This window comes from Antedon mediterranea, chromosome 4 (genome assembly GCF_964355755.1).
Source record: "Antedon mediterranea chromosome 4, ecAntMedi1.1, whole genome shotgun sequence".
Classification (NCBI taxonomy): Eukaryota; Metazoa; Echinodermata; class Crinoidea; order Comatulida; family Antedonidae; genus Antedon; species Antedon mediterranea.
This window is the reverse complement of record NC_092673.1, coordinates 24,749,399-24,774,381: the sequence shown is the minus strand read 5'-3', so window position 1 is coordinate 24,774,381 and position 24,983 is coordinate 24,749,399. Positions and strand designations below refer to the sequence as shown.

Below are 24,983 nucleotides of genomic sequence, written 5' to 3'. Positions count from 1 at the left end.
TGACAGTTGGCCACTAATTTTTAGGCAATCTTACCATAGCAAAAAACAAACAGGAAAATTATAACTTTCATCTAATAATAAGGCCTACAATATGCTACTATTATTATATTCCCTTGCCCTGGCCTTGAAAAGAACCCTTATAAAAAAATCTGGCTACGATACGGGATTGAGCCAAATTCATAAATCACTAAAAATCACTAATTATTTCAATTTGTAAAATGTATTCCAAATTCATTCTCGCAATGTAATGCGCAATTAATTGTAAATGACAAGAATGTTAGTGTCTACGCATGAAACGCGTTTCAGTTACACAGAATTAGTCTCCCCTTTTTTCAACGCAGTAATTTTAGTAATCGATGACGTCACTTGAAGTTAAGCGAGCTTGTGTTTTTATTTCCACGATGATGGTGTCTCGCTCCACGTGAGAAAAGAACATATTTATTACGCATTATTTATCCTTAAAAACCACTTTAACCGTATTAGGATTGGATTGGTCAGAACTAAATAAGGTTTTTAAAATGGTAAGCAATATATTAAGTTAAATTAGTGTGTAATTAACCTGTGTACTATAGAAATAATCCGAATTCTATCATGCCTCTTTTCCTAACAAAAGTTTACCAACCAGGCTAGCAGCAGGCATGTTCAATCAATGTGATGGCCAAGACCGATGCCACATGCCGAGGGATTGAGGGCAGTGAGAGGCATCCGTATTGAGTTATTAACTTGTACATAGGCTAGCCCTAGGCCAGTCAAATAAGCTTGGACCAGGTTACTTTCGGCAATATGATTTAACAAATTGATGATAATAATTCTACCTAGGCCTAGGCCTAACATGCAAATAAGTTGATGATTATGTTAAAAACTTTAGTAGTGGACATGATTTTTATCTGTACTAGGCTAGGTATGTCAAGATACGTGACGTCACACACTGTGGGTTTCGTCGGGAAACTCGTTCCTGTTTTTTTCGTCTTCATATAGGTGCTTGATTTAAAAAATTAATTTAAAATGCTTATTGGCTGAATTTCACTAACCTTTGAACTTGTTTACATAGTAAACAGGTCAAAGTTTATTTTTGTCAAAAAAACAACATTTTTAGAAAAGCGATCGCGACGTGGTACACAAGTTAATTTTAGCATTGGAAAAACGCATTAATTTTACACATTTCGTAAGTATTGTCTTTTTCAAAAAATATCCTGTATTTTTCTTTATAATATAAACAGTATTCCTACTAAGTTTGAAGAAAATTGATCGTTAATCAATCACAGTTTAGCCCACAACAAATAACCCAACTTCAGAGCTGGGGGTTGAGAATGGATGTTGTTCAATACACTATATTCAATGAATAGTGCATGTTAAAGCAGATTAAAAATGCCATATTTTTTATGAAATCGACGTACTATAGCCAGATTTGTGACTAAAATGTCAAATATAAATATTAATTATTATTATTTTATACGATATTTGTTTAGATTCCAATGTAATTAATTAGATAATTTAAGATTAAAACACCATTTGAAATAACTGGTGTGGTTTTGGAAATTGCATATGGCGGTGTACTATTCTGTCATTGGCTGATATATGCCACGTGACCATAATGGTGGTCTGCCATTGGATGATTTCAATAGTATAAGGAATAATCATCTTTTGTTTTATTTTAACTTTTTATTTTGCTTTATTTACAGTAGATATCAGACTTTAATTTAAAGAATCAAGACATCCAACTATTATTTCAACAATTTGTCTGGTAAGACCATTCTATTAATTGAAAGTAATATAGAATTTTATTTAAATGCAATATTTATTTATTGTTTAAACTTGATTTTGTATGTTTTGAAAAATGTTATAGTTATGATTATATTTATTTTTTTATAGAAATGTCAGGAACACATAAAAAAGAGAAGAGAATGCTACCAGTAAAAGTGAAAGGCGATTTATTAACGCAATAAGCAGTACTGTATATAATTGTTTCCTGTATCTTCTGGGAGGGGGATAAAGTTTTAAATCATTTATTTCTAATTCATCTTGATGTACAGTATAGTTACATGGTCTTGCCAATTAACCTGTGTGAAAAAAAATTCAAATGATTTTTATGTGTTAAAATATGCTATGTTTATGGTTCAAATATCTATTTTGCGGGAGGGGGGTAACGTTTAAATATAATTTATTTTTAATTCATCTTAATGTACAGTGTAGATACATGATCTTGTCATTCAACCTGTGTGAATAACAAATTTCAAATGATTTTATGTGTTAAAATATGCTATATTTATGGTTCCAGTATTTCTATTATTGGGGAGGGGGTAAAGTTTAAATACATTTTTTTTCTAAATCATCTTGATATACAGATGAATGTATTGTGTTTGATGTTATCAGTTTGATATTCAACTGGTGTGAAAAAAGAATTAAAAAAGAATTACAAACAAAAAAGTTATGACTTTATATTTTCAGAAGTAAAAGAAAGGTCACAAAATTTTGTATATTTTGTATATACAATTTATCACCGAATTTGATTATTAAAAGAAATCGTATAAAAAAAAATAGTTGACCGATTTTGTTCATTTAAACTTTGTTGAATTCCATTTTTTAAATAGAATTATAAAAAAATAGTTTGGTTAAAATCAAATAGATTTGAAATTTTTCTTGACATACCTAACTAGGCTTAGCCTAGGCCTAGGCTAGTAGGTAGTATTATTTCATTTATATTGTGAATAAACTCGCCTTTCTTTTCAGTCACTGTACGCACTTTTCGAGCATGCTTCGGGCTATGCTCTGTTTGTTGTTCAAGAATTTGAAGAAATTTCCATGCAACAGCATCTGGTTGAACAAGGAGTGACAGACTTTGGAAAATTTGCTGGATTGGTGAAACTCCATGCTTTTTCACCTTTCAAGTCTGGTACCAATGCTTTGGACAACATCAACAGTATTTCAGAAGGTATAATATGTTTGTGTTTACTCCATGGTTTACTATTTTTTATATTAAACTTATTTCTATACAGTTGGATAATAATTAATATTCATATGATGAGTTTCTAACTCATTTAAAAAAAAAATTATTTCCAGGAGTAATTCACGAAGATTTACAACTGTTCCTCGACACCAACCTTCCAGAATCACCTAAGAAAAAGAAGAAGATTGTTCTAGGTGTCGGTGATGTCAAAATTGGATCTGCCATTCAAGAAGCTCTCAAGGTTCCATGTCAGTCTACTGGTGTGGTTCCCGAAATCCTTAGAGGTATGAAACCTAGGCTCGCACTGGCCGATCGCCCAAGTCGCCATGGGCCAAAACGTTTCTAGATTGGCGAAAAATAAAACGGCTACTTTAGCCATTTTGGCGATGACATATGATAAAATAGATAATTAAATAATCATTTTGGCGAAAGCATAAAGTCCAACTAAAAGGTCCATTTGTCGATCTCCAAGCATTTATTTTGTTCGTTATCACGTTGTTTACTTCAAGCTCCATTTTTCGTCAACTTGTTTCGTTGTACCAGGCGTCTCTTTATTATTTCAAAAAGATGGAGATAGCAGAGGTAGACTGCACAGAGAGACAGACGTTACACGACACATGGATGATGAAGTCTACCCAAACTATCACGTGTTGTGCGCTGCACAAACGATCGACGGTCGGCTAATTACCGGGATTGTCTGTTTTTCGATAGGGGTGTACTTTTCAGATTAAAAAGAAACATTATAGTATCTTCGATGAATGACGTCTTAATCTTATCGAAATCAAAAATGTATGCGTTATGCATTTTAGAGTCTTCCAATTTAATGTAGTTTCATATTTTAGCCTTAATAAACTTCCCTCGTGCGTCAGTGTAAACAAACCAACATGCGGGAAATGGTAGAGTCTAACGGGGATTTAGCTAAACACACACGTGCATCTGAGCGGGGCCGGCCGCCGGCTTCTGTGGTGCTGTGTAAATAAATAATAATCGGATAAATTTCTCGCCCTGACAGAACGCTTCGGCGCAGCCTTGAGGGATGGAAAGACGTACTCTGTGCTTTGCCCTATATTATCTTACGTTTAACAACGATACGAGTGTTCGTTTGCTAGGAATTTTCCTCAATATTTTTAGCATACGATATACCGTTGCGTTGTTGTACATAATTTTGTAGGCCTAGGCCGGCGGTTCTGCACTTTCGCACCTCTTTAGCATACCCAATTTAAAAACATTAACCCGCTGCGCGGCGGTGATTCTGAGTGATTCTTGGACACGATTTTCGCCTGGTACGCCATGGAAGCCGTCACACGCAAACATGACCAGCCAAGCGTAAAAAACAAAAGTAACATATCGTTCAGGGGATTTCAGAAAACTGTAAAATGTTTCTTATTAAATTGATAACTGTATAAATGCTCTACGCTCGCGGTAACCGCTCGCCAATGGCGACTGGAGTCTCCATTAGGCAAAAATAATTATTGCCTCGTTCGCCAAATTGGCGAAAATACATTTCCAAGCCTAGGCCTAGCCTGGTCGGCGTGACTTCTTATGGGAGCGAGAATTCGCCACACTTCGGTACTTTCTGACTCGGGTACACTTTTTACCACAACAGCATTTTATGTGACGACGTCACGACCGCCGTGTTAATTTTTTTAGTTCTGTTTAAACATGCGCAGAGCGTGCCTCGATGACGTTTTAATGACACACAGTTAATGTGATTGGTTCGTGGCCGGCCGGCCGTCGTCGACGTGATGATGAGCGAATAAAAGGGGAAGTCCCTATTCTTCGACGTAGAAAATGAACTTCGAGAAGAAAATGTAAACAGAAACATGTGGACGAATACTTCCGTAAACGAGGCTGTTCTGTTATTTAAAAAGGGGAATTTTAAATTTAACAAAGTAATTACCTCAATAGTATAATGTTAACATGTTTAATTTTATTTCCCTTTCGATTATTCTAACCGAAAGTTGCGCTTTAAATTGAATAGCTAAGAAACAGCGTATACTGCAACGGCAACCATGGCCAAAGCGCGTTTCGGCCGCCTACATAGAATGGGTTACGGCCGCTGCATAGCAAATTCAAAGCTTCTCAAATTTCTGCGGTACATTTCTTGTTTTATATAATAGATTGATAAATATTCCAATTATTAAATAATTTAATAAATCGTTAAAATTGACGTTTCGAAGCAAATATTCCATGATGAGAGGTGACATTTTTCGACATGTCTCGTGTGCGGCGAAGACTAGTTCAGAAAATGGAACAGTCCACTGCGGGGGTTATCCAATCATTAATTAACGCGCTAATACATGCATACCATGCACATTGCCTGGGCGACGGTAATTTAGTAATAAGCGGAGAACTGAATCCCCCGTAAGGAAAATGGTAAACACTGATATTTATGGTAGGGATTATTTTTTTCAGGGGTTGGTCTTGTTGGCCTCTTCGCACGAGGTCCACGCAAAGTCAAATAAAACGATGTGTTTTATCAAACAGAAATATAAATTAGCTTCAATTCAATACTAAATTAGCCAGATTTTGATAGTGAGAAAGACTCAAAAATTCAACTTTTATCGTTAAAATTGACATTTGAGGCGGATGTACATAATAATAATAACCGATTTACATATCAAAATAAAGAGTATTTAAAGCCTGATAACATGCAACAAAAATTACTCCACTACCTATTATGGACCTCGTGCGATCGGGTGCGAAAATGGGTAGGTGTTTTCCAAAGTTATTTTTAGCGCGCAGATTTCGGCTCGCCGGCTTTTGTACCTCATTTTTAACTCGCGTTTTCTATTATAATATTTAATAAACATAGATTATAAATATATAAAAATAATCCCTTAAACAAGATCTTTCCAGGCATATAATTTTTATTCTCATGGGTACATAAGAAATAGTATATTTTTAACTTCAAAGAAGCGTCACTTTTTGAAATTTCACGAACGTGTTAAAATCCCGGTAACGAAAATCAGGTTCATTGGGATACCTAATAATAATATAAATGTAAAAGAAATAAAATATTTAAAAAATACATGCATTATTTATTTAATAAACATTTTTTCGAATTTTTATGGTTTTTTAAATTTGGCTAAAGGATTTTCAATTTGGCTAATGTTTTTCAAAACCTTTCGCCATTTTGGCAAACGAAAATTTGACCTTAGCGCGAGCGTAGATGCTGTATGATTAAAAACAATTTGAAAAATTGTTTTGATCATGTAAAAAAAATACAAAAAAAATATTTTTATCATACAGTGATTTAGGCATGGTTCTTTATCTCAATGCCTTACAAAAATGTTCAACATAGATAAATTGACTTAAATGTTTTTACCACTATATTTCAAAAATTTTAAATTTTGGCTATAAACCGATTCATTTGGCTAAATAAAAAAATTTGACTTTAGCCATTTTGGCTATAGATAAACTGATTTGACTAAAAAAATATTTTGACTTTCGCCAAATGGCTAAACAAAATGAAATGTTAGTGCTACCCCAGGAAACCAACATGCAGTGGTCAATGTTTGCGAATCTTCTAATTAATTTTAAAACATTAAAAACATACCAAGGTCTGGTGTAGCATCTTGCTTGTATGCGTGTAAAAGAACCAAGGGTGCATCTTTTGGGAAGACGGCGACATCATTAATATAAAAAATCACTAACAATTACTGCATTAACTTTTTACCTTTAATGTTTTAGGAATTCGGTTACATTTCCATGCTCTCATCAAAGGACTGACACTTGAAGTGGAGGGGAAAGCCCAATTAGGTTTGGGCCACAGCTACTCCAGAGCCAAAGTGAAGTTTAACGTAAACAGAGTTGATAACATGATCATCCAATCCATCAGTCTTTTGGACCAGTTGGACAAAGACATAAACACATTCTGTATGCGTATAAGGTACAGTATATATACAATGCTGTTTCTTTCTAAATTGTTACTAGACTTGGCGAAGGGATGTGGCAGGCAGACATGAACTCTTTCGAAATGGAATAGCTTAAAATGAAGAACCATGTATCAAGACATTTTTGTTTAGAAAATTAACTCTATTGATAATGAAATAAAATAAATGTGTGCAGCAGAGATGTTGTAAGGCATATTGGGTGGTCCCTCTTCATGCGGATGCACTTTTTGAGCTATGACTGTGGTAGAGGTGGCACTCTACTACTTGTAATATGTATATATGGTAATGTGGTAAATATGGTTTTTTAATAGAATATGCTTATATAAAGCATCTTGTGTGTATGTTTGTCTTGTTAACTAAACTAGGGGACAGTGATTAAAAGACAGTGATTAAACCTGTTAGTCAATTTACCCAACTAAATGATTTTTTTTTTAAATGGGGTGGTTTTTTTTCTTCAGAGAATGGTATGGCTATCACTTTCCAGAGCTGATCAAAATAGTAACAGATAATGTGACCTATGCTAAAGTGACCAAGTTCATCAAAAGTCGTGATGATTTGTCGGAAGACAGTTTAGAGGGATTGGAAGAAATCACAATGGATTCTGCCAAGGCACAGGCTATTTATGACGCAAGCAAATCATCAATGGGTAAGAAACAATGTCTATGTTGTTATGGTTGGCCGGAAGTGTGAAGACTTTCCAGTCCCTACCATAAACAAGCCTCTTGCATGCCAGCCCATTTTGTCACCCATACCCTGATGTTTTCAAGCAGGCTTTTCAATGCAAAAACAATACATTAATTATTTGTTTTATAACATACCTAAACTTTTACTTAATTAATTTGCTTTTTACATGTTTAATCAATGTTAAGGATAGACTATGAAAAAGGCATTTTTCAGATTTTGGCTATGGAGAAAAACAGTTATAGTAACTTGCATTGTAGGTTTAATATTTGAGCTAGCCTCGCGTTGCACAAAATTATTATAAAAAATGTTTTAGAAACTAGGCATGCATTAGAACCATTTAATAATATACAAATAATGAATGTTTATGAGTGCAATGGTACAAATAATGGCACGAGGTGAATGATGAAAGGTTATATCAACGAGGCAAAGCCGAGTTGATATAACCTTTCATCATTCACCAAGTGCCATTATTTGTACCATTACACGAATACAAAACATTCATTATTTGTTTTATATAACATCTAAATAACAAACAAAAATGTTTCAAAAAGTACTATTTAACGATCGTTGAATAGTGCGTACTATTGCACGCCATGTGACCCACATTCGTCCAATCAAATGACAGGAATTTATATAAACTTTTATGCAATAGAACTATAAATACTGAACAGCACATGATACAAAATTAACCAATCAAATGGCAAGAATACGCTGGTGTGTGTGTGTGTAATAATTCTTTATTTGTATTGTTTAAATTAAAGGTATGGATATTTCAAAGATTGACCTGATAAACATTGAGAATTTCTCAAACCGTGTGATTGCCCTGGCTGACTATCGTAAGAGTCTGCATACCTACTTGCAAGATAAAATGCAGAGTGTGGCGCCAAATCTAGCTGCTCTTATTGGAGATCAGGTGCGTTACTTAACTAAATCACAAATTCTATGACCCTCTGTAAACTAACAACCAATCCAATTGCACCTTAAACAGTGATATAGAGCAAAGGCCCCAATGCTGAGTAGTTGCATTGGACTGATCATGCTCTGAGGCCCCTTGAGCTCTGGGGCCCCTGTGAGCGCGCATAGCTGTTATGCTACTGACGTTAAATAACAGCATTCAAGCGCAATAAAAATAACTAAGAGAAAAGAGAAAAATAATAAATAAATATGATATATATACATATGTATACATTTTGAAAAAAGCATCAATCAAAAGTTAAACATGCGTGTAAAATACCTGAATAGTATGAACAAAATATATTGTTTGAAGGTTTGCATGGCGAAATCAAATTGATCGAAAACATCAAGAAACTCAACTGTTCTTTTCAGAACTAATATACGTGGTGTACCGCAAACTTTATATCTTTATATATGAACAAAATATATAAAAAATTAGAGACTAATTCCAATAAAAATGTACAGATATTGGTATGGAATTTGCCAGGCAAGATCACATACTGACAGAAAAAAAATAATATTATTTAACTATCATTTGTAGGTTGGTGCTCGTTTGATTTCACATGCTGGTAGCCTGACCAACTTGGCTAAATACCCAGCCTCCACCGTCCAGATCCTAGGTGCTGAAAAGGCTTTATTCAGGTAATGCTTTTATGTTAATAATGACATCATTAGGACAAGTTAGTACACCTTGTGATGATGGTTGTAGTAAAAAGTAAAATCAAAACTTCAACACATTCTCAAAAATAAATTAATTAAGTGCTGTTTTTTTATTATACTTATATGTATGATGTATTGTCTCCCTGAAAAAAATAATTTTTTACAATTTTGTTGTTGAATATTCCTTTTTAATGTCACGTAATAGTTATTCCCTTTGACCAACAATTGAATCGGGAAAAAAAAAATAATGTAATCGAAAAAAATGTAATTTAAAGCAAAAGATAGTCAAATTGGCTGCCGGCCAAGTTAACCGTTCAAACATTTTTTTCAAGGTTTTTTTTTCTACAGAACTGATTAAAGCTACAAAATGGCCTATTTAAAGTCTGATTTGATTATTCTTCATTTTCCATGTTTTTGGGGGACAATACATTCTTTAAATGTTATAAAATAAAATGTTAACATTTTTCATTTAACACAGGGCGTTAAAAACAAAAGGTAACACACCAAAGTATGGACTGATTTACCATTCTACATTCATTGGAAGGGCTGGTGCCAAAAACAAAGGAAGAATCTCACGGTACCTAGCAAACAAGTGCTCAATTGCGTCAAGAATAGATTGCTTTTCCGGTTTGTAATAATTTTATTCTTTTCAGAAAGTCTAAAAAGGATAAGGCAGGCGTTCAAGGCGTGTTTACACAACCGTTTTTGTTTTGACAAAATGAATAAAAACATACCTATTGTCCCATTCACATCTTTGGTTTATAGGAATGTTGAATGATACATATCAACACAATGGCAGAAATTAATTCCTCCTTTTCAACTCTGAATTCCAAAGATAATTAGTATTTGTTTAATATTAATGTCTATGTTATAATTCACTGTGATTTAATGTTCAACAACTAAAATGTAATGTCTTATTGTAATCATAATAGCCTCGCCATGATCCATTTCTAAGAATAAAGAAATAATAATGGGAATACCTTTGCCCGATTACCCATTAGCATTTGTGAAATGTTTTTCTTTTTATTTATGTCTCTACGTTATAATTCAATGTGATTTAATGTTCAACAACTAAAATTTAATGTCTTCCCAGTTGAAATGTATATTTTATTGTAATCATAATAGACACGCCATGATTCGTTTCTAAGAATCAAGAAATAATAATGTTAATACCTTTGCCTAACAACCTATAAAGCACAATTCTACATCTGCAGTGCTGGCTTAGTAACTATCAATCACAAAAGCTTCATTCTAAAACCAAACAAAATATATGTTTTTGAATCTACTAAACATTTATTATACCATTTATATTTTTTTATAGAAATACCATCTTCTGTGTTTGGTGAAAAACTGCGAGGCCAGGTGGAAGAACGCTTGTCATTCTATGAGACTGGTGAAACACCGAGAAAGAACATTGATGTAATGAAAGAGGCAGTCACCGAGGTAATAAAATGCATAAAACAGCATATTTTCTATCACTATATTATATCTGTTCTAAGTTCCACAAAATCGGCTTTTTTTCCTCTGAAAGTCTGATGACATATTAGTGTGTTTGTACCTAACATTTAACAATACAAATCTGTATTTGCACCTTACGCTCTGTCTACGCTATCAATAGTTTGACAAAAAATGGTGTGTTCTGCTCAAATATGGTAGTGATATGACATCATCATATAGGGATGACATAAAATCTAATAGTGTGGACAGCTTTAGGTATATTTTTTATTCTTATGTTTTTACAGGCTCAGGAACATGAAGCTATATTAAAAAAGAAAAGAAAGAAGGAGAAAAAAAAGAAAAGAAAGCTGGATGAATCGCAGGCTGAAGAATCACAGGCCGACACTACAATGGAAGATGACGTGACAGAAGAAACGCCAAAGAAAAAGAAGAAGAAAAAGGCAGTCCAAGAAGAGGATGAGGTTGAAGAAGAACCAGTGCTAAGCAACGGAACCTCTGAAAAGAAGAAGAAGAAGAAGAAAAAGATCTCTATTGATGTTAACATGGAAGAAGAAGAGATGGACGAGGCTCCAGTGTCTGACAAGAAAAAGAAAAAAAAGAAAGTTAAACAAGTAGAATAATCTAAGACCACTTTATGGTGATGCATTTTAATGCTAGTATATATATTGATCCTTTCTACATTAAAGACCAGCCTTTTAATCTATTTTTAATACTAACAATTAACATGTATATTTAGAATTTCTGAATTTTTCATTGTAACAAAAATTAACTCTCTCAACATCATACTCGTTGAAGTTCTAACGGTTCCAAACTAAAGAAAGTATAAATATGAATTAATAATATGTTATAGGTTAATGCTGGGATGGAATTGTAGCTTGGGCTACCGATCCCTAGGACCTTTGTTCAAATATTGTGACTGTCAGATGTGGAACAGATTGCTACCTTTTTGGAGAAAAGTGCATATCCTTGACTGTGGGCCTGACAAATTGATAAAATGATTTAAAAAAAACGTAATATATAGTCCCCTGCAAACTTAGATGTATGTAAGCTATGTGTATATTTTGGTATAATAATTGAAACCAAGCGTGCATATATAGGTACTGTTGTTGCTAATAAAATTTGGTAATAAAAATATTTTAACATTCCGTTTTTATAAGCAAAATTGATTCATGTACTCTTCTTGGACATAAATTAATATGACAACAATCAAGAAATATGTACATTACAATTTAAATAGTATCTATTATTATTGTTTTATTTTGTATTGTATTATTTGTACACATCAATCAATTGTCTTTACCTACTCCACAATTAAAAGATATTAACAAAATGGTATGATTTAATAAACATCAAGCATTTTTATTGAAATAAATTTCATTTAAACCAGTTATAAAAGTGTCATATTTATCTTCTGTTAATCTTATTACAAAATAAATTAATATTGGAAAATATTATTCTCAATTTAATAGCACTCAATGCTGTAGTTAAATGAATTATATGCAAGGACATCCAGCTAATAGGGGATATTAGAAGAAAGGTGCTTATCTCATAAAGAAATCCCTGCGATTCTATATCACCTATCGATCAAAGTCAATCCTAAGTAACTCCGCCCCTTGGCAACAACTGAGCCAATTAGAAGGATAATAAAGTGAGCAGAAGTCGTGTTTTTTACAGTCTGGTTCGTCCCATGTCATGGTTGATTGAGCACCAGGCCATGCATGTAGGTAATTGATATCAATGCTTGTAATTTGACTGAAAGCGTTGTTGCATGTAGAGTGGAGTATGTTAGCAATTTTACAAGTAATTCTATGGGAGAAGAACCATAAAACTCAATTGAGGCAATTGTAGTTTATATAAAATGACAATAATGCTTCTTCTTTCATTCTGTATGAACATGTCGTTATTTTCAATAGCAGTTATGTTGGAAAAATTTGTAATGTGTTAGGAGTATATCTGAAGATGTTCTTACATTCTTACTAATGCAAATAATTAATAAATGTGAAGAACATGAGTTGACTGTCCAATTTAACAAGTCCGAGACAAATTTGTCTTTCTTTTCTTATTATTTCATTCATTCAACAAGGCTGTAGCGAGAGGTTAACAACAGACGAGGCAAAGATGCTTTAAATATAATTATTAGTATAAATATGATGATCTGTGCTGGGGAATTGGGGTGTGGTTTGAAAATTTCAGCCATGTTCAATGAATACAAATTAAATTCTAAATTTAACATGTAATTAAAGTAATTTTTTTTACATACGATCGTAAACTATATACACAGTTCCCACACAAATGAGTTCCACAAAATATTTTTAAATTTTTATTCTTTTATTAGAAAGATAATTTGAAATGTGTTTTTTTTTTCTATACATTAATTTAAATAGCAGCACAATTGACATAGCTATTGATGTTACTAAATATTATATATGACTCTAGAATAGCATTAAACCTAAAATAATTAATTACTAATAGCTACCTTTTTATTACACTATACATAGCTAGTTAATATAGATATATTATAGTTTTACGTTTACTTATTATAAACATGATACAAAACATTCACTTTTATTTTAATAATTCAAGCCAGGGTATCCGAGTATAAATCATTATAAAATAATTATCAGTTATTATCATATATAATCAAATCATAATCATTTGTTAATATCAATAATTATTCTTATCATATCATTATTTATTCATTATCATTAATAGTTTACTGACCAAAACCATCTGGCTCACAAATACATACAATATTTGTAACATATAACATATAATTGAAATCAGTGCTATGTTAAAATTATGATTAACCAGCTATTATCATTATTCATATCAATATGAAATCATTTTATTATTATTATTAATCTTTATCAAAATCAAATCATTAATTATTATTGTGACTGTAGAAATACCAGGGATTACTATTTATGAATTATTACAATTATTAAGAAATCTGGCCACAGAATTTGACAAAATTGTTATCACCAAATTCAATTTTAGCTTATTGACTTGAGGTATCATAATAATTATTTTGAAAAAAAAATACACCCAAATTTGCAACAGATGCCTAAAATCATAGAACAACCGTGATAATATGTTTACATACTAAATTAGGTTTAATGAAGTAAAGTTAAGCATATTATGATAAACATGTTAATGAAAAATGTCTATTACATTTCATTGAAACAATTGCATTATTTTTAGACATATCTATTTTTTTGCTTAATAAATTCATTATTCTTGATCCATTGTCATATTACTTTCAGACCAATCGACAATCGATTTTTTTAATTTTGGAAAAGCAAATTTAATTGCTTTAAAGTAAGTATAAACACATATTACAAAATGTATATTTTAAGAACCTTTATTGGGCTTGTTCATGCTTAGTTATTTATTGGTGATCAACCCAGTTAGCGATAATTGGCCTGGGGTAAAGAACTTACCCAGGTTAATAGCTTACCCGGGTAAACAACTTACCCGGGTAAATAACTTACCCGGGTAAATAATTTACCCGGGTAAATAATTTACCCGGGTAAATAACTAACCATGAAAACGCCTTGCACATTATTTACTTTGCATTAAATACAATCATTCATTTTCTAAAAACTCTACCGAAATTAAATCCAGATTGCGTCTTTAATAATTCATTGTTATTTGTGAATGGCTAAATGTCAGCAGCTTAGGGGGTGATTAGACTAATTAGATTCCCTAACTTGTTAACCTATCTAATACACTCTGTAATTACAATGCAGGTCATGAAATACCAAACCAGTGGTGGAGTTGATGTCTTAATTACAAGTTCATACCGTTTAAAATCTGTATTTATATTCCATTAACATTATAAATATCATTATTTACAAATTTATGTACATATTATCAGTTTATCTATTCTGTCAACTGTCAATTTCAATCTATTATTGAATTACTGTACAATACCACACATAAAATACATTGAAATGAAGTAGGCTACATTTAACCAATTTTAAACATACAGGGATATGAACATGGTGTAGGGGGTTAGGGTGAGGCTGAGGCTGCGAGATTGGAAGTATTAATGGGGTCACCCACAGTCCTGAACCTTTTACCCCATTAGCCTTCCTCCTTATGGCATATTTACACAGAAGAGCGGTAACGGTATTAAAAGTATAGAATCTTATGATCATTTACACACAAAGCAGAGTGGACGAGCAGTTTATGCTCAGGTTAGATACAGATTCTACGGGACAGGCTACACGGTTTACCGCTTACCGTTCATCTGTGTAAATTGGCATTTACAAGCATTTATACGACACTTGTAATTTCGAGTACAAAATGTGAAATAAACTACACAGACTGAATTCAACTTATCTAACCCTATATATATATATATATATAAATAAAACTCAATATGGCAACAAAACACAAAAATAACAAATTAAAGGCAGTTTGGTAAAGGAAGTCATTATGCCTATCAAAACAATTTATATATTGATTGTGGTCCCAGTATCTCTTACAAAAAAAATTGCAAAATATAACAAAATACATTGCAATGAAAACTAAGTAATTACAATATCAAACAGCATTCAAATGATTTTCACAAAATTGTTATCAACATGCTGAGACAGTGCGAAAGCATTTAATACTAATTATTGATACATTGAATCATAGCGTTTCAAGAACATTGTACACCATGTAGCATAGCTGTCAACATATGTGGTTCCATAAATTAATTGTTTGATAAATACCACTGACAGGATTCAAACTGCTGCCACATATTTTAATTTACCTTTTCAAAATATCTTTACTGTACTTTATTAAATGGAGATTTGTATCTGGAAAATGATCTAACAACATAAGCACATGCACATAACCAACTGTACTGTATTCAGTAAGTATGTAATTTATATATTTATGTGTTCATATCAGTAACTCTTTCAATATACCTTGAATTTAATGAATGAAGTAAAAAATTATTCAACCAATTAATCATAGTAATCGATAAATTAATCAGAATAGTAATCAATCAAATAATCATACAGTAGTAGTAATTGATCGGAGTAGTAATTTATCAATTAATCAAGAGTATATCAATCAGAGTAATTATCAATCAATCAGAGTAGCAATCAATCAATTAAAATAGTAATCAATCTGAGTAATAATCAATCTGAGTAATAATCAATTGAACATAGTAATAATCAATCAATCAGAGTAGTAATCAATCAATTAGAATAGTAATCAATCCAAGTGAAAATCAATCATAGCAATAACCAATCAATCAGTGTAGCAATCAATCAATCAGAATAGTAATTAATCAGAGTAATAATTAATCAATCATAGTAATAATCAATCAGAGTAGTAATCAATCAATTAGAATAGTAATCAGAGTAATAATCAATCAATCATAGTAATAATCAATCAATCAGTGTAGCAATCAATCAATTAAAATAGTAATTAATCAGAGTAATAATCAATCAATCATAGTAATAATCAATCAATCAGAGTAATAATCTATCAATTAGAATAGTAATCAATCAATGTAATAGTCAATCAATCAGAGTAATAATCAATCAATTAGAATAGTAATCAATCAATGTAATAGTCAATCAATCAGAGTAATAATCAATCAATTAGAATAGTAATCAATCAATGTAATAGTCAATCAATCAGAGTAATAATCAATCAATTAGAATAGTAATCAATCAATGTAATAGTCAATCAATCAGAGTAATAATCAATCAGAGTAATAATCAATCAATTAGAATAGTAATCAATCAATGTAATAGTCAATCAATCAGAGTAATAATCAATCAGAGTAATAATCAATCAATTAGAATAGTAATCAATCAATGTAATAGTCAATCAATCAGAGTAGTAATAAATGAATTAGAATAGCAATCAATCAGTTATAATCAATCAGAGTAGCAATCAATCAATTAGAATATAGTAATCAGAGTAATAATCAATCAATCAATCAGAGTAGAAATCAATCAATCAGATAAGAAACCAATTCATCAATCAATCAACTGATCAATCTGGAGCCAATTAATGGATCAATGAGTAATCAATAGCAGATTAGTAAATATAAAATACTGAGGTTAGATTAGAATAGGAATTGTTATCACAACCATATATGTTTGATTTTATTATACACAGTACAGTAGTCTCTTTCAATATACTGTTTAATGGCATCTACACACATACTGATTAATATATTTACGTTTATGATAAATGCTTGGATGATTATTTACCTTCATCGAATGTGTTTTATTTATCTTTGTATTTGAAAGAATGAATTAAAAATTAGAATCAAAATATTATAGTAAATATAACATTTTTACTCCAATTAAAGCAAGGTTGAACTCTGATATGTAGGCCTTACAATTTTAATTTATGACCATCATGGTTTCGTAACAAATTGTAGTGCATCTCATTTTCTTTTTTTAAATTGAATAAATTATTGATTGTAAACACTTTATTTATTCACACCACTAATGTTTACGAATACTTTATTCTAAGAAAATCATAAATAATTTCATGGCCTTTCATTTTAACAGAGAAATACATTATTTAATGGCCTATCATCTTTTACGATCCTCAATCTTTTGAAATATTTTTTTGGGGATAATGCTATTAACGATTGTACTAATATTCAAGAAATTACCATTTTCAGAATATATTTTTCTATTGCATACAGTACATTAAAATTAAAGAATCTTCATACAGACAACAGCAAGATAATATATAGTTAACATGCATAAATACAATTAACCATTGACCAATAGATCCTTAGGGAGATGTGGCTTAGCTTGCTAATAGCAAGACTATCATTGGGTCCATTCAGGAAAGCCTGACTGTAGCATTATAGAACTATCATATATTGTAATAATATCATGGCCTGATATTAAAAGCCATTGTGAAAGTACTAAAGATATTATGTGATATCTTAAAATTATCTTTTTTAATTTGTTTTCTTTATATAATTGTACACGTTTTTTTTACCTTGTCTACATTATTTATAGGAATTGCAAGAAATAGTACAATTATATTATATAAACTTTCCAGATTGACAAATTGAATTGAAAAATAAATAAACTAAAAATAAATTGACTAAATGATTGATTACGTTATTAATGATGTAATTTGATAAATTCATTTACTATTGTACAGTATTAAAGATGAAATCAATAAACAAAAAAAGATTTGTATGTATTATAGATGATTGATCAATAAAGTATTGATCACTAAGAACATGATTGATACATTGAAATCAATGATTGATTGATTAGCTTTGATAAAAAAGCCATAACCTACACTGTTCATTTATTGGATACATTGTTCATAAGTCATTAAACAGAATCAGAAAACAAATAAAACTAGAAAAAATATTCTTCCAGATAATAGCCAATAGAACATGGGCTAATGCATTTTCTATTCAATTATTATCAATAAATAAACAAATTAACTATCAAGATTTCATTTGCAAAATTAAATGGAAAATTAAGCATATTTTACCACTAAAAATTAGTTGAGATCCATAAATAAATGTGTAAGGTTAAAACACAAGACAGACCTATGTGGGTTCACATATACCAACAGGGATCTTGATCATAAAACAAATTACAGTACTTATATTTTGGCATAGACTTATACCCCAGGGTGGGCTTATGTTTGATTCATTACTAATACTATGGTAAAGCTTTGTCTACACTATCAAACTTTATGTGACAAAAAAATATATGGACATGATGATGTCATATCACTACCATATTTGGGCATATCACTACCATATACGGGCACATCAAATTTTTTTTGTCAAACAAGTTTGATAGTGTCACACAATAATTTTTGTAACAGTAGGTTACAACAACATGTTACCATACTGAATGAATTACAGGCTTGTAAATCGATTATGGAACTTAAATGATTTATGACAATAGAACAACAACATAGTAGACTAAAAATAATTGAACAATGTATGAACTTTGAATTCAAAATGAACTCTAAGAAGCAAAAAAAAAAAACCATAAAATAAAAAAAAAACAATACTAGACATGTAACTCGTCACTTTGACGAGTTTGGTTATCCGCCGCGCAAGTGGTGCAACATTAACATTAAGGGGATAGGTTGAGGACAAAAGGAAGTGTTCACGTTGGCATTATGATCTGAACTGAAGAATATGATATGTTGTTATTGCTGAATTTTATTATTTAAATTCATATATAGTATACACAGTATATTCTGTATCCATATCACATACAGTGACATACAGTGTAGAATAGGTGAAATTACGGGACCTGCTATTTATTGCAATTTTTAACATGTTGACGGTTTTAAAATGAAACTCGAAGGTAGCAATTCCGAAAGGAAATTATCTCAGCAACAACGTATTAGCGTGTAGAAGAAATTTGAATACGTGAAATATTGATGCGCGCTCTTTTAAATGTAATGAATTATGACGCAAAAGATGAAAATACGACCTTTTTCATTTAACTGGCCATATGATGACGTCACAACATTCGATTGGCAACATTTTTACATAATTTCGTATCTACAATCCAATAGCTTCCAGAAAAAGTTTTAATCGTGATTATCACTTTTTATTCTTACGAGCTATAACAGATTAAAATTTACTGTAAAGATGAAATTGATGCCACACGTGATTTAAATTTTTAGGCATGATGACGTCAAAAAAATTAAAATATTTTTAACTCATGCGAAAGATAGTTGATTGACCTAGACAATATCAAAATCGGGGTGAAAATGGAAAACGAATAGGTGGAGATGCGCTCTATTCAATGTGATGAGTTATGACGAAAGATACAAAAATCCTAAATTTTATATTCGCGTGGCCATACGATGACGTCACAATGTCCGGTTAGCCATATTAATACCTGATCCGATATCTACAACTCATCTACTTCCAGAATATGTCATCCACAAAAAGTTGACCGTCTAGTTTAGAAATTACGACTGTTTAAAAAAAGGCATATTTCAAACGAATTTTTTGACCTTTTCATAAAAAACGCGCGCAAATTGTCCAATTCGACGTGCTCGTATGACGTATCTTTAAGTCGAAATTGTTTAAAATTTGGTAAAATTGCTAGAAAAGGCTGGAAAAACATAAATCACGCGAAAAAAATACGTTTTCAATGCTACGTGCGCACCGCACACGTAAAAATGTGCGCACGCGTGGGAATTTTTGACATGCTTAAAACGACATAAAACGCGTAGAAAGTTGATTATAAATTAATTTTGCGCATTTTGAAATTTTAAATACGCGTGCGCGCGTAACTTTGTGTAAAACACGCAATTTTTTTTCAACAGAAAGTTAGCGCATGATATAAATTAAACTTTTGCAAAGTTTCACTTTAAAATGTTATTTGGTTTTCGACATATGTTAGATACGAGAAAATCGTTAAATCGCGCGTACGTCACGTTGCGCAATTGTAAACATCATGAAAAGCTTCGCTTGACGACGTTACATAAATGTCAAAATGTTAACATAGTTACCGAAATGTTATGTTTGCGAGTTTTAGAGAAAAGCGTTACACAAAAATCATACAGAAAGAAAGAAGAAGAATAAAAAGTTGATGATGATGATGATGATGATGATGATTTCGTACAATCACAAGAGGTTATCCTGCAACTTCGTTGCGGATAACCAATAAAGTGTAACCATTATACTGTGTATAGAATATCATGTAATAGAAGAAGTGATGTAGTTACAAGAAATAAAGTGGTGTGGTTTTTTACAAGAAAAGAGAACGATCTCTGTTCAAGCCACTGGGTTGACAAAGGCTTCTGTGAAAAAGTGGATAGGTTGAAACCTTACCAACCGTACTGGTGGCTACAGCCCTGCACAGCCTGATTCTATTGAAAAACACCAAAAGTACAGTCTTCGAAACCGCTCTTATTAAAAATATTACGTTGAAGCTAAAAATTTTCTTTTGAGAAGAGAATACTGTTTCAAAATACCATATTTAATTCCATATTCCTTAGTCAATATAAACAGGCTTTTGTCACATAATTAGGTGATAATCTGGGTGAGAGAATGTGTGTGTTGTACTATAGAATGTATCCCCACCAGCCTTCCTCTTTTGCTATCTTCTCCCACTAACGTTAATCTGTCTACTCCTACTCCTTACTCCTACTCTATACTCTTGCTCTTTACTCCTGTCTACTCCTCCATCAATTATCTCTGTAGATAATGAGGAAGTGTCACATATAAAGATTTACAGAACATTAAAGTAATATAATGCTAATTAATTTTGAGGTAAATCCTTGCTTGAATTTGTATTCAACATTTTTTTTTAATTGGAATCAAATGAAACTTTTTAACAAATGTTCAATGACTCATTAAAACCAATATGTATTATTTGTAACAGTGTGTAACAAAGTGAATTAATTTAAATTTTAATTCAAGGATTAATTAAACAGTATAAGTATATTGACATTGAGCTGATTAATGAATATTCATGAGTGGTAATCATACAAGAAACAACCTAATTTGCATATTTGTGACATTGTATTATAAAGAAGGTTATTTGTACTGCAAGTTTTCTGATAATATTAAAAGTATATGTCCAAATAAAGAACAAAATATATACATACAGTTACTGTATTTAATATTGATTTTCACAATTGGTTTATCTATATTAGTGTTTGATTTACTTTGTGAATGAACTTATACATTATGAGGTCGAATCAGTAGAAGAGGTGAGATTCCCGAAATATTACTTATTAGAAAAGACAACTAAATTAGTAATATCATTTTTTAGGTAAAGAATGGTTTTATAGATACTGTTAGTGTAAAACTCTGTCTACACTATCAAACTTTGTGACAAAAAAATGTGATGTGTTTATATATGGACATGATGTCATATCACTACTATATTTTGGTATATCACTACCATACTTAGGTGTAGACAGAGCTTTACAGACAAATTTTAAGTTGCTGGTACTTTCATTAATTAATTTCCTCTTCAATATTATAATCTTGATTTTAGCCTTGATTAGTTTAATATTCTGTTTATTGACAATTGGTTGAAATTCATGTCTGATATTAATAGAGAGGTTTCGCAATCTTACCAATACGATAACGAAAACGGATACGTCACGCACACGTATTCGTTTTCGTAAGCCATAAAAAAATCTGTTTCGCATGGCAACAAAATATTGAGGCGCGTCCAAAATATGACTGCAGTAAATTTGAGCAAAGCGCAGGTACGTGTTGCTTGGTGCTTGGCTGCCTAGGCCTAGCGTAACATCAAAGCGAGTGAGGACTTTAAAAACTGCTATTTATCAAAATTGACTTGGCATTTTAGTAAATTACTTTTGTAAATTACTTTCAATAAATCTATAATTATATTATAATCATGAATCATTCCTGATTAAAATGCAAAATGTGCAAAATAGATCAAAAACAATACTCGTTTTGTAGTTATGAATATGACTGGTGATATTCGTCAACACGAATACACTTTACGAATATGAAATTGGGATCAGCTCAAAAGTTTCACAAACGTATGACGTATCCGTTTTCGTTATCGTATTCGTAAGGTTGCGAAACCTCCCTATTTACTCTGTAAATAATACCAGTTTCTAAATGTTTAACTTGCAGACATACTAAATAAAACAATATATAAAGATAGGCAGTTTTCAACAGTACTTAAACCTTTCCAGTACAATTTCGGTCAACATTTTGTGTATGAATACGTGCAGTACAAAAAATGTGTCCATTGAAAAAAACGTACAAACTCTCCTTTTGTTATACCGTAGTAAGACCAACTTACACAGATGAGCGGTAACGGTAAGCGGTAAGCTTGTCAAACATAGAATTTGTATCTATCATTTTTTAACCCACCCGTCCACTCCGCGATGTGTGTAAATGGTCATAAGGAATAACACAGATTTTTATTACCTTTACCGCTTGTCTGTGTAAATTGGCCCTTAGTGTATAGATACCAATTAATGGTAAGTGTTTGGTACTGTATATATAGCTACACAGTCATTTTTATCCAGATCGTATGTTTACAATTACATGGATAAAATATAAAAATTGGCGGGATCTTCATAATTAAAACTGGTAGTTGGTGAGTTGATTCTCTTTGTATAATGATACACATTGCAATTTCTACTTTTCAGTCTCGCTCTTTAACGGCTACTTCAAATTCTCTGTATTATTCCGTTATCCTTCTTCCTTCAATGGCAGCATTCAATCTTAATAATCTGAGACCACAATTAATTAATTTAGATTCAATCAAAATTTTATTATAAAATATATGTATTTACATTATCTCTATATAAATGTATCTTCTCTCTTAATTGGCTAATGTTAGCTGAAGTGAAGTTTTGGTCTATAATGCAGCAAGATTGGACAGTTCTGTAAAGATAAAAACAAAAAATAAAGATTTTTTACAATATTTAGGTTAGGTTTTGCATGTCGAATGTACACTAGTATTAGGTAGGTTTGCGGTATGGTTGAGAATCTTTCGATGTTTCAGTCGACAACCATCTTGGAGAATAAAAAGAACTAATTTTAAATAAACACCATCTCGATTGTAAAATACTGTATTTGTTTTTTAAGAATGATTCCACAGATCATTTTCAGAAGTTGTTAACCAATATGTCAAGACATTCTCAATCATAATTTTTTTTTTTTTGGTGTTACTGAAGATCTTTTTAGTAACAAACAAATGATAGTTTAATAACAGCTGAATTAAGGCACCTTCAGGACACAAAAAAGTGGCCCCTTGATAGAAAGTCGCCTGAGTGGTTTGCCGTTCATTTTTAAGTGAAACGTCCTCCGAATACGTAACTTTCTTTTTAATTTCTTGACACATTAACGTTTTATTTTAACCACAGACCCATATTAGTTTATACTGTAGTTTAAGTAGTTTTTTCTTTGGCGCCTTAAACACTTGTGTGCCCCTTTATTAATATATTAAAAACTCCAAAAAGTCTGTGTCAATGTCTTTGGCTAATTCATAGCAGTGTGCTGTAAAGGTTAGAAACATTCTTTTACGACAAATTACATAGATTACTATGTTTAGGTTTCTATTAACTGCTACAGTACCATTTGTTTATAAAATAAATATAACTATCCAATATTTACACGTATATGCTTTCTATTAAAACAAATTTACTAAGCATCCCCTTTATAATGATAACATCATAACAATGCCAATCATGAAAGCACACAATGCATAAAATAATTAATGACTTCAAGGCCCTTTTCTATCAGCAAAACCATCATCTAGACAACAGCGAATATAAAAATAACTTGACAGAATGTGAATAAATATAGCTTGAAATATTGTTCAATAACAACTTAAAAATGGCAATGTAAAAACAGATGTAAATTGTACTCGGAATCTAATCTATTACACTACATCACAATCCGCATAATTCTACAATCTAATAACCGTAGTCTTCACATAGACAAATATACATCTGTGAACGTATACAGCACAGTGCCTACAGTAACACACACTATATACAGCACTGACTATTACTAGCTGTCGTATCAAGTATAATAATTCTCATGGAATAAAGCTGCAGGGCTGTGCGTTCCTGTTAACACCTTTCTCGAGGCTAAGCACAGCTTGGCTTGGTTAAACCGATGGAGATATGACAATAGCGGGTGGTAAATTGAAACTTTATGAGTGGACCGTTGGCTAGATTGAATAACTAAATATTGTATACACAACATACAGGTAAAGTTGTATGGGCGTCGATATGGCTTTGATAAAAGGAAAAGAAATTGGATTGAGATGCATAAAAAAATCTTATAAATGCAAAGGTAATAATAATTTCAACAGTAGTATTAACTATTACTGTAGTTCATGGTATAAAATTCAAGTGATTTTTTTTTCAAGGATGGTATGAGGAAGGTGGGGTGAGAATAGTGGGGTAAGGAGTGTGTGTTGAGGAGGAGGGGGAGGAAAAGGGAAAGAGATAATGGGAAAGGTGGGGAAGAAAGTATTTTTAGAATCAATAATAAAACATAAAACTAGAATTTCAATTTAATTTATTATACAACATAAAAAGTGAAATACTTCCTATGGACAGAAAATCATGTTTTTTTATTGAACATTTATATAAAGAACATACTTTTTATTATCATACATCATATGTATCATTTGATAATATATGAGAAAATATGTCAATTTCAAAGTATGATGCTTTATACATTGATCAGCTGTTGGACATAACAAAGGGCATTTCTTGAATACAACTATCTAGGGAGGAAAAATGACAATGAAACCTAAGAATTACAGCAAAATATATAATAAGGACAAAACAAATCAAGATTTTACAATTCTGCTGAACAAGAATTCGAACAGAAAGAATTTTTTTTTTAATGTGAAATAAATGATGTTCTCGATTTTTAAAGAAAAGAAATGTCG

The 24,983-nt window shown here is 31.4% G+C and overlaps 2 protein-coding genes and 1 long non-coding RNA gene across 4 annotated transcripts in view; 2 read left to right on the top strand and 1 right to left on the bottom strand.

Moving 5' to 3' along the window:
• The first annotated feature begins 384 nt into the window (after positions 1 to 384).
• Positions 385 to 11,991, top strand: LOC140047004 (nucleolar protein 56-like). Its single transcript, XM_072091802.1, has 10 exons — positions 385 to 521; positions 2,731 to 2,932; positions 3,061 to 3,231; positions 6,641 to 6,839; positions 7,302 to 7,489; positions 8,289 to 8,440; positions 9,023 to 9,123; positions 9,620 to 9,768; positions 10,463 to 10,584; positions 10,884 to 11,991. The coding sequence occupies exons 1-10, from the start codon at positions 519 to 521 to the stop codon at positions 11,217 to 11,219; spliced, it is 1,623 nt and encodes a 540-aa protein (XP_071947903.1). The 5' UTR covers positions 385 to 518; the 3' UTR covers positions 11,220 to 11,991.
• On the top strand, positions 1,090 to 2,497 carry LOC140047007 (uncharacterized). The gene is made up of 3 exons (XR_011844891.1): positions 1,090 to 1,165; positions 1,683 to 1,744; positions 1,873 to 2,497. It is a non-coding gene; the product is annotated as an uncharacterized lncRNA (long non-coding RNA).
• Positions 11,992 to 21,027: 9,036 nt separating the features above from the next.
• The window catches only part of LOC140047005 (polycomb group RING finger protein 3-like), a 34,379-nt gene continuing 30,423 nt past the window's right edge, over positions 21,028 to 24,983 (bottom strand). Inside the window, exon 8 of one of the 2 annotated variants that reach the window (XM_072091803.1) lies at positions 21,028 to 22,957. In XM_072091803.1, coding sequence (XP_071947904.1) covers positions 22,910 to 22,957 — 48 coding nt within the window. In that variant the 3' untranslated portion in view covers positions 21,028 to 22,909. The remainder of the gene's footprint in view (positions 22,958 to 24,983) is intronic. The other variant, XM_072091804.1, reaches the window with a different exon arrangement.